Source organism: Microtus pennsylvanicus, chromosome 8 (assembly GCF_037038515.1).
Source record: "Microtus pennsylvanicus isolate mMicPen1 chromosome 8, mMicPen1.hap1, whole genome shotgun sequence".
NCBI classification, from domain to species: domain Eukaryota; kingdom Metazoa; phylum Chordata; class Mammalia; order Rodentia; family Cricetidae; genus Microtus; species Microtus pennsylvanicus.
In genome coordinates, this window is record NC_134586.1 from 57,999,124 (window position 1) to 58,012,434 (window position 13,311).

Sequence of the window (13,311 nt, forward strand, 5' to 3'; positions counted from 1 at the left end):
AAAGAAAGGATGGCTGCTATTCCATTAGTGGGTGAGAAAACATGGGAGCTGGGCAGGAGAGCCTGAGGATGGCGGTCATCCTGGAGAAGGAACATGGAAAGGGCAGAGAAGGTAGGACCTGAGGGTGACATGGGCAGATGACAGAGATTAACCACCTGAAGACCTGGTCCTGGGCTTGCTGTGGGAATCAGCTGGTGCTGGGCATGAGGGCCACAGCTCCTGAGTATGTCTGTGGAGTTGGGGCAGCCACACCGTGGGCCTACAGCGACACACCCCCACTGCTGAGGATGGGAGACGTATCTGTGTGAGCTCACTTGGAACATTTATTAACCACTAGCTTGCGACTACTGTGGTCCCTTACGATGGTGACTGGCCCAGGGACAGGATGGGTGGCTCTCACTTGCTGTCCACCCGCATGAGCTTCTCCTTGCCATTGACGGTTACTGACCGGAGCTTTCCATCCTCTTCCACCTCCACACGTTCCTGGCCATTCTCAACAATGCGCTTGGTGGTCACCTTGTGGCCATTCACTATCTCCGTGGATGACATCACTGACTTGAACCCTGAGTTGCCTGAACTGGAGCCACCGATGGAAGTGGACGAGAAGGTGGCACGGCTGCCCCCACCACGGCCCAGGGTATCAAAGGACGAGAAGGCCTCCATGAACGCCGGGAACTCACCGAAGCCCGAAGAGAAGGCCCCACGAAAACCATGGGGCCGGCCACGGTTACTGAATGGGGTGTCCCAGAAATCAAAGGAGAAAGGGTCCATTCCCCCAAAGAACTCGCGGAAGATATCCTCCGGATTGCGGAAGCGATAGCCAGCCCCAAAGGGACTGCCATGAGGGACATTGCCACCACCACCAGCCCTCCAGCTGTCACAGCCTGCCCGGTCATACACAGAACGCTTCTTAGAGTCCGACAAGACCTCATAGGCCTCAGACACCTGCTTGAACTTCTTCTCAGCCTCCTCCTTGTTGTTGGGGTTCTTGTCGGGGTGCCAACGCAGAGCCAGCTTCCGATATGCCTTCTTGATGTCCTCAGGGGAGGCACTGGACTTTACCCCTAACACCTCATAGTAGTTGGCCATGGCAAGGGTGGAGGGGACCGGATCGAATTGACGAGGGCTGAGGAGGGCTGGGGCAAGTGGTTGGGGTCCTCCCTTGGGTGGGGGACTTGCCGGAATCTGCTGGCTCTGGGTGGCGAGAGTTTAACTTTCCATCCTCCCACTTCTCAGGGACAGGTGGAGCCTCCACTGAGAGGGGTGGGGGTGGGGGGTAGGGACAGTGTCGCTCTGGGCTAGGCCCAGGTGACCCCTTCCAAGCTGGGGCCAGGGCCCTTTGTGACATAAGCACTGAGTAGCAAGTTCCCCCACCCCCTCAGCCAAGTTCTACACATCATAGGGCCATGGGGGAGGCTGATCTCTGTGGAAGACCTGGACTGTGAGTTTGGCTATGTAGAGGGGGTTTACTGGGATTCCTGGGAGCCAACGAGGAAAGGTAAGGTCAGCTGTGGGACTGGGTCAGTGACACCAGAGTTAGGTAGCAGTGGTCAATGAGAGGAGCAAGGACTTCCTGGGATCTGGCCTCTGAGCCGACTCTGCGTTGCTGTGAAGGGCTGAAGAGGCCCCAAGCCCCTTGGGTTAGATAGCAGTGGTCATCTATCATATTTGTGGCCTGTTATTTCTAGATTCTCACAGACATCAGGAAGACAGGCATGTTCGTAAGCAACTGGGACAGATCCAGCCCATAGTGCGCGATCAGCAAAGATTTCTTTAATGTATGAGGCTCAGAGACATCGCAACAGCTCAGGGTCACACAGCAAACCTGTGAGGGAGAAGGAAACTGGAACTAGGACCATCTGGGCCATGGTGGCCAGCAAGGAGAAGGTCCATTCTGTTTAACTCAGGTATAAAAGGTGATTAATAGCTGGGCAGTGATGGCACATGCCTTTAATCCCAGCACTTAGGAGGCAGAGACAGGTGGATCTCTGTAAGTTCGAGCCCAGCCTGATCTACAGAGCGAGTTCCAGACAGGCTCCAAAGCTACAGAGAAACCCTGTCTCAAAAAAAAAAAACAAGAAAATAAAAAGGTGATTAATACAAAGTACAGGTAAAGGAAGACAGGGCAGGAGCCCCCAACAACAAGCCACCTCTGATCCCTGGAAACCAAATGTAGTCCATACATGGAAGAAAAATGTAGAGGCAAGCTCATCTTAGACCTGGAAAACATCTTTGGAGTAGGTGGTGCTAAGGAGGGGACAGACCGAGGTGCACAGCAGGATGCTAACGGAGAAAAGGTCTCGGGGGTCACAGCAGCCTGGAAAGTCTCCAGGTTTGTGGTCCTCAGCTTGTGCTCCGCTACCAGATCCTGTTTGCAGTAGCAGCATTGACTTCTCCTTGTTCCCATCCTCATCCTGTGCAGCAGACGAAAGCGGCAGACTCAACTCAGAGTGTCAATAAGAAACTGGGCTTCCAAGACCCCTATGATGGCATTCTCCCTCCGCCTCCTTCCTCCCTCCTCCTCCTCCCTTCTTCCTCTGCACTTTCAAACCTTCGTCTCCATTATCCTGACTCATTCTTTCATCTTCCAGGGCTCCTGGGCTCTCAGTTCCTGACACCTTGCGGGGGACCTAGCAGTTCTCTTGAGACCAACAGGCCAGGAAGGACAGCAGATTCTGGAGACACTTGAGGTAACGGTCACCATTGCGCACATTCATCTTTGTAAGAGCAGGACGGGCTCCATGCCCCTCACCAGTCCTCACTCACTGCCCCAGGCTGCTGCTGGTGGCTTCAGGCAAAGGCAGCCGCACCCCTCCAACGTGGTAGTGATGGGAATAGCCATGGTGGTGATGGAGATGATGGGAGGCGCGGGAGGTAGTGATGGAGCCGCTAACAGTGGCAGAGGATGGTGGTGGTGACTGTGACCCTCCTATGAAGGTGACAAGGAGTGGAGCCGTGTGTGTGTGTGTGTGTGTGTGTGTGTGTGTGTGTGTGTGGCTCAGCTTGCTAAGGTGCAGCGTCACACTCAACAGGCGCTTTCCTTACCTGCCCACCCTGTCGGGGCTGCTGGGGCTCCTCTGTGGGGCCCCTGAAGAGACGCTGTTCTGACCTAATTTTGCCAAGTGTGTGGCAGAGGGCCCGGGGTGCCAGGCACCAGGAGTTGCTGCAATCCTCTGTTGGCGTGTGATGGCAGGCCTCACCCACCTCCTGGTGAAGGCTGGTGTCTGCTGGGTGGGAAAGACCCTCCTCCTGGATGACTATGCAAGTCCAAGGCAATGCTGGGGAAAGAGGAGGAGGAAGAGACCCAATACCGAGCTCTCGGTGGCACAGGATGACGGGTGACAGTAAGGAGGAAGTGATGTCAGAGGTGGTGTCGTGGTGATGGAGGAGGTGGTGACGAAGGTGATGATGAAGGTGGCGGTAAAGGATAGCAATGGTGTGAGGAGGAGGGAGTGGTGGTCATGATCGTAGAGGTGGAGGTGAAGAGGATCACGGAGGTGGTGATGCTTGTGGTGGCCATGGCAACGGCAGTGACGATGGTGGAGATGGGAAATGTGACAATAGTGATGGTGATGGAGGTGGTAGCAGTGGTGGTGATGGAGAAAGTAATGGTGCTGATTACGGTGATGATGGAGGAGGTGATGGTGATGGAGGAGGTGATGGTGGTGGAGGAGGTGATGGTGATGGAGGTGGTAGCAGTGGGGGTGATGGAGAAAGTAATGGTGCTGATCACGGTGACGATGGAGGAGGTGATGGTAATGGAGGAGGTGATGGTGGTGGAGGAGGTGATGGTGATGGAGGTGGTAGCAGTGGGGGTGATGGAGAAAGTAATGGTGCTGATCACGGTGACGATGGAGGTGATGGTGATGGAGGAGGTGATGGTGATGGAGGAGGTGATGGTGGTGAATCTCGGCTGAAATGGTGGAGGCAGTGCAGTGGTGATTGGTGAAGGTGGCGAACATGGGGAAGGCAGTGATGGTGATGAGATGGAGATGGCGATGATGTCAGAGGGTAGTCATAGCAACAGTGACACTGATGGAGGAAGAGACAGTGGTGGCATGACAGCATCAAAGGGTGTCACTGATGCCCACTGTAACTGAGAAGGCAGGCATGACAAGTGTTAATGGTGATGCTGATACCCAGGTAGGTTGTTGGTGTTTTGGAGGCTCTTATAATGATGTCATCAGGGCCGTGGTGTGCTTACAGTGTTGAATTCAAGGGATTCGGGGTGATGATGTGTCCTGAAATCCTGCCATCCCCTCTTGTCCCAGCCAAGCACCTCTCCTGTCTTGCTGGCATATCTGGTCCTGTCCCTATCCCTCTCCCAGGAGGAACCTCCAGCTTCTCCTAACTAGGTCAGCCCCCTTGCCCTCCTCCTCCACATGAGACAGCATGGAAGCCCAGCCCTGCTGAGGCTCAGGATAGAGGACACTGGCAATGACTTAGGGCATCAGCATATCCGGGGCCTCTCAGTGCCCAAGGAATCTTGACAATGGAGACCCCCTAGGTGGGCCCTGGGAGAAGACGTAGAACTGGACAGCCACTTGGTGGCAGCATGCCGAGGTGAATTCCTCTTCTACAGAGTTCTAAAAACTATCTACTGTGAGGTGAATTCCTCTTCTACAGAGTTCTAAAAACTATCTACTGTGAGGTGCGTGGGGGTGCAAGTGGAGGAGTATGGCTGTGAGGGCAGAATATGGTGAATGGGTAAGAACGTTAGCCAGTCCCGTGCTCCTGACCCACAACGGTGTTAGGTCACTTCCGTTCTATACCTTTCTGTCCTCATCCTCTAGTGGGATGGTGAGATCTCTCCGCCTCCCCCTCTGGGGGCAAGGCAGATTCTGATGCCTCAAGTCCATCCTATCAGAAAGGACTGTGGGGAGAGAAAGGACCTCCGATGATTCGGGGATCTAAGCAGAGCTCAGCTCATTACAGAAGCAGGCCCAGAGAGGGCAGGGCACACCCAAGGTCACACAGCAGCCCCGGAAAGCCCTCCCTAGGCAAGCTGATGGAGGCTGATTAGGCAGCCAGAGGCCCCTCTGTCTCTCTAATTAATGGAGTGGCTTTTTAAAAGGATTCTAATCACCCCGATGCTATCTGCTTATCGCCAGAATTCCTAATTAGATGGTCCTGGCAGGAACTTGCCTAATTCCCTCCAGCCTCTGCACCCTGCCCAGGGGGGCAGCCCACCCACCCATCCACCCCAGCAGATGGGCAGCTGTGGGCCCTCCTCTTCTCTCAGGGCCTGAGGTGGTGGCCAACTCCATTTCCTTCAGGACGGATGGGTGACAGGAGTGGATGGATGGGCTGCTGGATTGACAGTGACAGGTGAGTGATGAGACTGGATGGAAGGCTGGGCAGAGAGACTGAGGGATGACCTCGGTTCGAATCCCAGCTCTGTCACTTCCTAGCTTTGTGTTCTTGGGGAAGTCACTTAACTGCTGTGATTCAGTTTCCTCATTTCACCTGTAAAACGGGGATAGCTCTTTTCCCAGGGATGTTTGACAGTAACTGGGGAGGGCTGCTGCTGGCATCTCTGTTCCAGGTGGCCACGCAGTGACCGACCCCAGTATCAGGGGCTGTTAAACACAGTTCTACACTGTCTGTCTGTGCCGTACAACACTGTCTTCACTGTGGACAGTTTAACCACACACGGGACCTGGGGAGGCTTGTGTCTCAGTGAAGCGAAGACTGGAATGTGAGTAGATTCAGCAGAGGGGCCAGAACTGGTGCCTGGGGAGACAGAGCGGGGCTCAGGGCCAGATCCAGGCTTGGAGAGTGTACTGAGTCAGCAGGCCTTGGAAGGAACTGGAGCAGCAGGAGGATGCATCTCTTGGTGGTCCCAGGAGGATTCTCTGCAACAATGGTATTGAGTGTGATACCCACCAAGTAGCAAATCTGTAACATGGGAACATTACCAAGTGTCAGTGGAACCGGGGCATCTGGTGTCACCGTTCCCTGCTGCTTATTATGAAACAAAAAGACCAGGTGGGAAAATCTTGAATGTCCAAATCTTGAATTTACAGACTCACCCTTGTCTCTGTAAACCTCTAGACTTTCACCCCAGAGGAACTTTGGCATGGGGTGTGGAGACATTGGCACTCCTTGTGCCTGGTATAGAGCAGTAAGTAGAAGAGATCACGTAAGCCCTTTCTAAGAATTATTAATTGATGTTATGTATGTGTATGGGCTATTATGCCTGCGTGTATGTCTGTGCACCACATGTATAGTGCCTGGAACTGGAATTACAGATGGTTTGATCCACCACGTAGGTGCTGGAAATCAAACGTGGGTCCTCTGCATGAGCAGCCAGTGCTCTTAACCACTGCACCCTCTCTTCAGCCCACTCACTTAAGCATCTTAATGAAAATGAGCAGTCATATCACATGAACTTTATACTGCAAACTATTATATCACAATAAAAACGAATAAACCAGAACTTTACATATTAATGTGAATAAATATCTCAAAGGTGATAGAAAGCAAAAAAGTTTTTTTAGTATGTGATGTTGCAATCACAACCCTCCCCCTTACCTGATGTTTTGGTTGGAAAATATTAAATGGAAAATTCCAGAAATAAACAATCCACAGGATTTAAACTATGCACCATTCCCATAGTTTGATATCATCAGCCCCTGGGCCCATTCTATGCAGAACGTAAGGCATCCTTCATCCGGTGCATCCACAGTGTATGTGCTACCCACCTGTCAGTCACGTGACTGCCATCGGGGCCTTGCTTATGTTCAGATGCACACACCCCATTTAATAATGGCTGGAGAGGGGATGGTGATGGTGGCGGTTTGAATGTATGATTCGTGTTTCATTTTTACTGTTGCTAATCTTTTTCTGAGCCTCACTTGTAAACTGAACATCATCATAGGAAAAACACATCACCTCCAGTTTCTGGGATGCATGGGAATCTTGGGCCACATCCTCTGCAGGTGAGCAGAGATCGCCCACATTTGCCAAAGTGAAAACATGCAGAAAGATGCAAGTCCATCTTCGGGATTCCCACACTGAGGAAGCCCTGGCCACCGGGAGGAAAGGGAACCCTGGTGGCTAGGGTGGGGTCAGATTCTTTAAGCTGCCTGCAGTCTCCCAGCTCCCGCTGCCAAGCACCGGAGGGTGGGTGCAAAGAGGGTGGGTGGCATTGTTGAGGTCACTGCTGGTTATATGAGACTTCACTGTGGCGGCGACACAGGTATCTCTCTGGAAGAAGCCACAGGAATCCCACGGCTGCGCTGAGGAAGTGAGGAGGGCTTAGCTTACGGGAGCTGGCAAGCACCTCACAGATTCTCTCCCAGCAGAGCAGGAGCTTCCAGTGAGTGCCAGCTGGGGATTGCCCTCGGAGCTAGCCTGCTGGGGCAGCAGGGAGTGGCTGGAAACCTGGCTGGCTACACAGGCTCCAGGCAGCAGAAGCCACGAGGTAAAACTGTGAACAGTTGTAAGTTGGTAAGTGCCATGAGGCATACAAAGAACTGCAATGACTATGTCATCTATGTTTTGGGGTATCTGAAAAAAATTGCTTAAATGACAGGTTAAGAAAGGTCCTGGGGTGATCTTACCTGAGGGAGTGGAGCAGAGTAGGTGTAGGGGTGAATAAGTGAGAAGTGACTGGGCTGGAGTGGGAGAGGGAGGGGTGTAAGGCCCCTGTTTCTCCATCTTGGGAAGGTGGGGCTGGACCAGCATCCCTGCAGAATTAGAGCCTGCTTCACTGCGTGCAGCTACTGCTTAGGGCAAAGTAGCACCGCCCACCACACTAAGGGGAGGTAACAATGAGGGAAGAGGAGCATTTTTTCCCAGGATCCCCTGGAGAGTCCCAGTATGTCCTGGGCGTGGGCCTGGAAAGGACAGATGGGCTAGGCCAGCAGCTGGCAGGACCTTCCACCCTCTCCAGGGAGCAATCCCACCACAACCATCCCATTCTGTCCAAGAATTGAGCTACCTCCCTTTTCCCATTGGCCTCAGTTTCCCCAGCTTAATGAACCCAATCTAGGTTGGGGGGGCAGGAGTGGGACAATATAGACATGCTTATGGAATGCCCACAACCATCCCACTGCGTCCCACAGGCAGGCTTTAGTCCTGTAGGAAAAGTACCTGGAAGGAAGGTGCTGGCCCGGAGCCCCGAGACTGGCTTCTAGCCCTATGGCCTCTCAGAGGGCCCTGCACCTGCCTCGTATCCTGACAGCAGATTTGTGGGGGTCTCTCTTGTTTTACTGGTGTGATTTCAGAGAGGCTAAGTCACCTGTTCAAGGCTGTACAGCAAGGAAGAGAAAGACGCGAAGTCTTGTCTGTCCATTCCTCCCCACCCCAACCTCCCAAACCCTGAGTGACACTGTCCAGGGAAGCCAAAGGCCTCCAAAGAAGTCAGGTACATCCTCCCTCAATACAGCGGCTCCAAGGGTGATAGAGAAGTCTATTTGGCAGAGCTGAGGGACCAAGCCTCACAATTTTCTGTTATTTAAATGACAAAATGTTATTTAAATGACATCAAAGTATTAACATGTTTGTAAAGTAAAAAGGCCTTTCCAGACCAGATGCCGGTCACTCTTCAGCAAACCACTGTTCTGCTTGGCTGTGCATCTTTCCTGGGCGTTTTTCTGCTTTTATAGGTGTGTGTGTGTGTGTGTGTGTGTGTGTGTGTGTGTGTGATGCTTTTCCCAGCGAGATGCAACACACACGTCTATTCACCTAAGACAGGGAGTCCACGACAAAGTACGGATACTACCAAAGTCCAACGTGGAGAACCAGTGAATTTAATTGGGGTTGCTTACAGGAATATGGGTGAAGGGTTACTTACAGGAGTAGAAATGACTCAAGGACAGCTGCCTCACCAAAGTTCACCCCAGCATGGATAACAGTTCACAAAGCTGGGAACCTGGAGCACACTGCACAGCCTGAAGGCAGCCTGGAGAGTCCTTTCTAGGTGTTTCCGTTTGTCTAAACCTCTTCCAGCCAGGCTAGCTGGTTTCTGTTTCTTCTAGGCAGCTAGTCTGGTTTCTGAGTCTTCCTTGCAGCTTGGCTATGCTCCCTTGAGAGGGTCTCTCAGCTTTTATGGCTTACTCTAGCAGGAAGGGGCCTAGTGAATCTGGTCGGCTTCAGGGACATCCTGAATGTGTTTTGAGTTGTTTACCTTGCAGGATGGAGTATTTCAATCTTGGAGCAAACTGTTTCCCAACAGAAGGTTGGACCCAGAGCTTCCCATGTGGTACATAAGCACGCTTCCATAGAGCTACATCTCAAGGCCAACACAAACCTTTTTCCTTTTTTATAGAAATGACATTTTGACTCATACATAAAGACATAGACATTGCAGATACAATAGCAGCGTATGTACAGGTGGCTTTTTGGTTTCTTTGAGAAAGGTTGTGAAAGTCTCAGACTGGATTCAAACTTGCTTTGTAGCCATTTGTAGCAACTTGTCCTGAACTTCTGGCCATCCACCTGGTGCTGGGATTGCACCGTCATGACAGGTGTATTGCACTCGCTTTACAAACAAAAACACCACCATCATAACTGTGCCTGCTGGTGCATGCCTGTAATCCCAGCCACTCAGGAGGCTGTGAGGCTGGGGATCAAAATTTCCAGGTCAGCCTGAACAATTCAGTGAGATCTTTACTCAATCAATCAATGAGAGAGAGAGAGAGAGAGAGAGAGAGAGAGAGAGAGAGAGAGAGAGAGAGAGAGAGAGAGAGAGAGAGAGGAGAGAGAAAATGGTGAATGTCTGGGATGTTAAGTGGGGAATCAATGGTAGAATACCTTCCCCAGAATGTGCCAGGGTTTGACCTTCAACTCTAGAGTTGAACAGTATAGTCAGTGCCGTATGCAGAGCACTGGGTCTTGTTCATGCTTTCTGGCACCTCCACACAGTCAGCAAGGCCAGGGAATCAGAATTCAAGTTCCAGTCCCTTCCAGGGATAGACAGTCATACAGGGGGATAGTTTCTACATGGCCCATCCAAGTACACCCTCGGGAGGCAACACTAAGGTGCAGGGGTGGGGGGCAGGGACTGTGTGGCCCTAATGGGGCTACAGACATCTCCAAATACCTGTAAAACTGCTTCCTGGCTTCCCTTGCCTGTCTCTGGGGTGACATCTCTGCACCTTCTTCCTGTCCCCTCTTGACGGTGGGTGAGTTGTTTCCTTTATTTTGAGACCAGTCTCTCTGTGTAGCCCTGGTGGTCCTGGAATTCACTCTGTAGATCAGGCTGACCTCAAACTTACAGAGATCCTCCTGCCTCTGCCTCCAGAGGGCTGGAACTGAAGGCGTGTGCTACCACCACCTGATCCGATCATTCTTTATTCCATTTTTGTATTCTGGGTCTTCACATGTTTTGCAAACTTGTCTCCCACTCTGCAGACATCATTTTAAACATTACTAATTAATTTTGAACAATAGTCTATCCCTGAAGTCATTTAGCCACATTATGGAACATTTGGGAGATAGAAGGAAAATTCCCATCACATACATATTACCTTTTGTTAACATGTAAAGAAGTGGGTGTCATGTGACTGAAGCTCACCGTCAGGAAGCTCATTCACAATGCCTCCAAGCTGCCCCTACCAGCTGGGTTCAGGACTCCCCAGACAGGTGCTTGCTCTGTCTCTATGTAAACTCTTGGGTTTGGAGACCTCAGGCTTGTGCGGTCGCCATACTGCCCTATGGCTGGTTTATTTCTCTTAGCATAGTGTCCATACAGTAGTTTGTGTTAGCATTGCTTTACTTCTGAAAGCAGAGAGGCCACCAATGGTTGGACAGCCTTAGCTAATTGTCTCACCTTCTGATGAATCCCTGGGTGGCCACCACTTCTTGGCTACAGTGAAGTGTCAACTGTGACTTTGGTGTGCAGACACCTGCCTGAGTCCCTGCTTACAGGTGTCCCTGCTTGCTTTCCTTTGGGGTGTCTACTCTCGCCGTCCCCCTACTTCTTAAAAATATTTATTTTATATATGTGAGTGTTTGCCTGCACATATGTTCACATGTTACAGTACCTGAGAATTCTAGAAGAGGGCATCAGACCGCCTGGAACTGGAGTTACAGACAGCCATGAGCCACCATGTTGTATTGCCGGGAATGGAACCTCGGGCCTCTGCAACAGCAACAAGTGCTCTTATCTTCTGAGCCATCATGGCTCCAGTTTTACTCCCCATCCCCCCTCCTTTTCTTTCTTTTGAATGTGCATTCTCTCAGGTTTATCAAGACTGTCATAAAAATCTCTGAGCCCAAAGTGGAAGGTATTTGGACAGCCGTGGAGCGTTCCTATCTTGGAACAACTCTCTGGGCATTACTTTTGACAGTCCTGTCCCATTTTATTATCCTGCTTCCCCTCCCTGGGGAAGAAAACCTTTATGTTTGTGTCCAGTGTCCTGCTGACAGTTTATCTGTGAGGGAATCGAACTGGGTGATCCAGCCGGGTGGGTTGTAATAGTTGGTCTCAAGATTAAATCTTTAGGGCTGGGGTGTGGCTTGCCTGGCACACACGAGGACTTGAGTCCCATCCCCAGCACTGCAAAACACAAGAAAAAGATGTACTGTTTTTCTTTAAGGTCTCATATGTGTGGTACTGTCAAGATTCAATGTCCTCACGATCCTGGTAGAAATAGGACCTTCGGACCGACTGGAGATGGGGTTTGGGTGTTCTGAGAGCAGCCGTCCTTCACTAAGAGAGAGGTGGAAATGGGCCAGACTCTGGGCATTTTCATGTGCGCCTCCTCATCCGATGTTATTCCCAACTAGTTCATGATTCAGGAGCAAATTTTCAGCCCAAAGTATCACTGGTTGGCAAGAATATCTTTGCACAGATTTGGGGTGCCAGCTGTACCCAAACTGTTTTGTAAGACATGGTTTGTGTTTAGGCTCACCTGGGTCCCCATGCACCTGCTTATCCTCCCAGCAGAAGCAGAGGCGTGAGCAATCCCGCAGTGGAATCTGGACAACATTTCACCTGTACAACCTCCTCCCCCAAGCATACATCCCATTTGTTTCTGAACTTCAGAATGATTGTTGACTTGCCTGCTTTTCCAGATGAAGTTTGGAATTTTTTTTATTGTCTTTAAAAAGATTGTTTTGCCTCATAAACTCATTGAGGATCCGCCCACCCTGGGAATGGCTCCATGGTGTCGGTCATCTTCCCTGCCTCGGGTGAGCTTGCCCTATCCTGTGGTGGATGACAAGCATTCTTCTCCAAATTCTCCTTGAGGCTGTGGCCACTTCTGAGGCCCTAGATTGATCAGGGAAACTCATTCTCTTCCCTCTCCACCAGGTCACCAGGAGGCAGGAAGGACTGGGAAGGACAGAGCTGGTCCCTAAAGGTCACACAAGAGGTTTGGTTACCACCATGGAAAATGAGAGTAAGAAGCCAGGCTTGGAAGTGTCCCAGAAGAGGAAGGGAGGGAGGACCTGGGTTGGCCAGCCCCACCTGGGTGCAGACAGATGGAACAAAGACCCACCCCACCCTGACTGCGCTGATGCCTGGCCCTATGGGATCATAAAGATGGTGGTCAGCCTGCCCAAGGCCTGTGGCTCCTGGTCTGCCACAAAATCCTAATTGTTTACCCAGTAATGGCTGAGTGGTGGGTATGTGAGGGACTAATCACTGTATGGAAGAGGAAACACGAACGGGTCAGCAGCCCCAGAGCTTGCTTGACTGTGGCCCTGCGGTCTTCAGTGCTCACAGCACCAGCCTCTCACATTGGCCCAATGACTTCTTCTCCCAGGGAGCTCCTAAGTTCAACATGCAAGGATACAGGAAGAATCAACCTGTCATCAAGGGATCACCTTCCCCAGAACGCATTGGCATTGAGTGTCCCCAGAGGGAAGGCACTCTCCTGGCCTGACCCTCAGCACCTGAGACTGTACCTGGAGTGGATGTTCCAAAGCTTTGGGCTAGCAGGAGAAAGGACATAAGCCAGGGCACTGCGGCCTCTTGTAAGCTTACTCTGCATTGTGGGCTTGGATCTTAGCCTTTGGGTCCTCTGAAAACTCTAGGTCTAGGATGTGGGTGTTCCAGGTTCCAGATTCCAGTCCTCGTATGCCAGGGTCTGGAGTCCGACATCTCGGTCGCAGGCTCCGTTTCAGGATTCTCTTTCTCGGTTCTAGGTTCTGAGCCCCAGGAGGGCTCTGGATTTGAGGAACTTGGCTCTGGACTCTGTGGCTCTGGGTCTGAGGGTCCCATGCTCTGAGCATTTCAGTTTGGGTGTGAGTGTCCAGGCTCTAGATTCTGCATTTAAGGTATAGATCCTTATGTTTTTGAGGCCAGAGTTATGATTCCTGAGTCTTGGGCTTTAAACTACAGGTCTTAGACCTTACCTT

At 51.5% G+C, this 13,311-nt stretch overlaps 1 protein-coding gene across 1 annotated transcript; it reads right to left on the reverse strand.

Annotated features, from left to right (window-relative positions):
- Positions 1-396: 396 nt before the first annotated feature.
- Positions 397-1,089, reverse strand: Dnajb8 (DnaJ heat shock protein family (Hsp40) member B8). Its single transcript, XM_075982012.1, has one exon. It carries the CDS (start codon positions 1,087-1,089, stop codon positions 397-399), a length of 693 nt encoding a protein of 230 aa, XP_075838127.1.
- Between the last annotated feature and the right edge of the window lie 12,222 nt (positions 1,090-13,311).

Excerpts from the sequence above, each read along its gene's own strand:
- Dnajb8 (XM_075982012.1), bottom strand. The coding sequence starts at position 1,089 with ATGGCCAACTACTATGAGGTGTTAGGGGTAAAGTCCAGTGCCTCCCCT.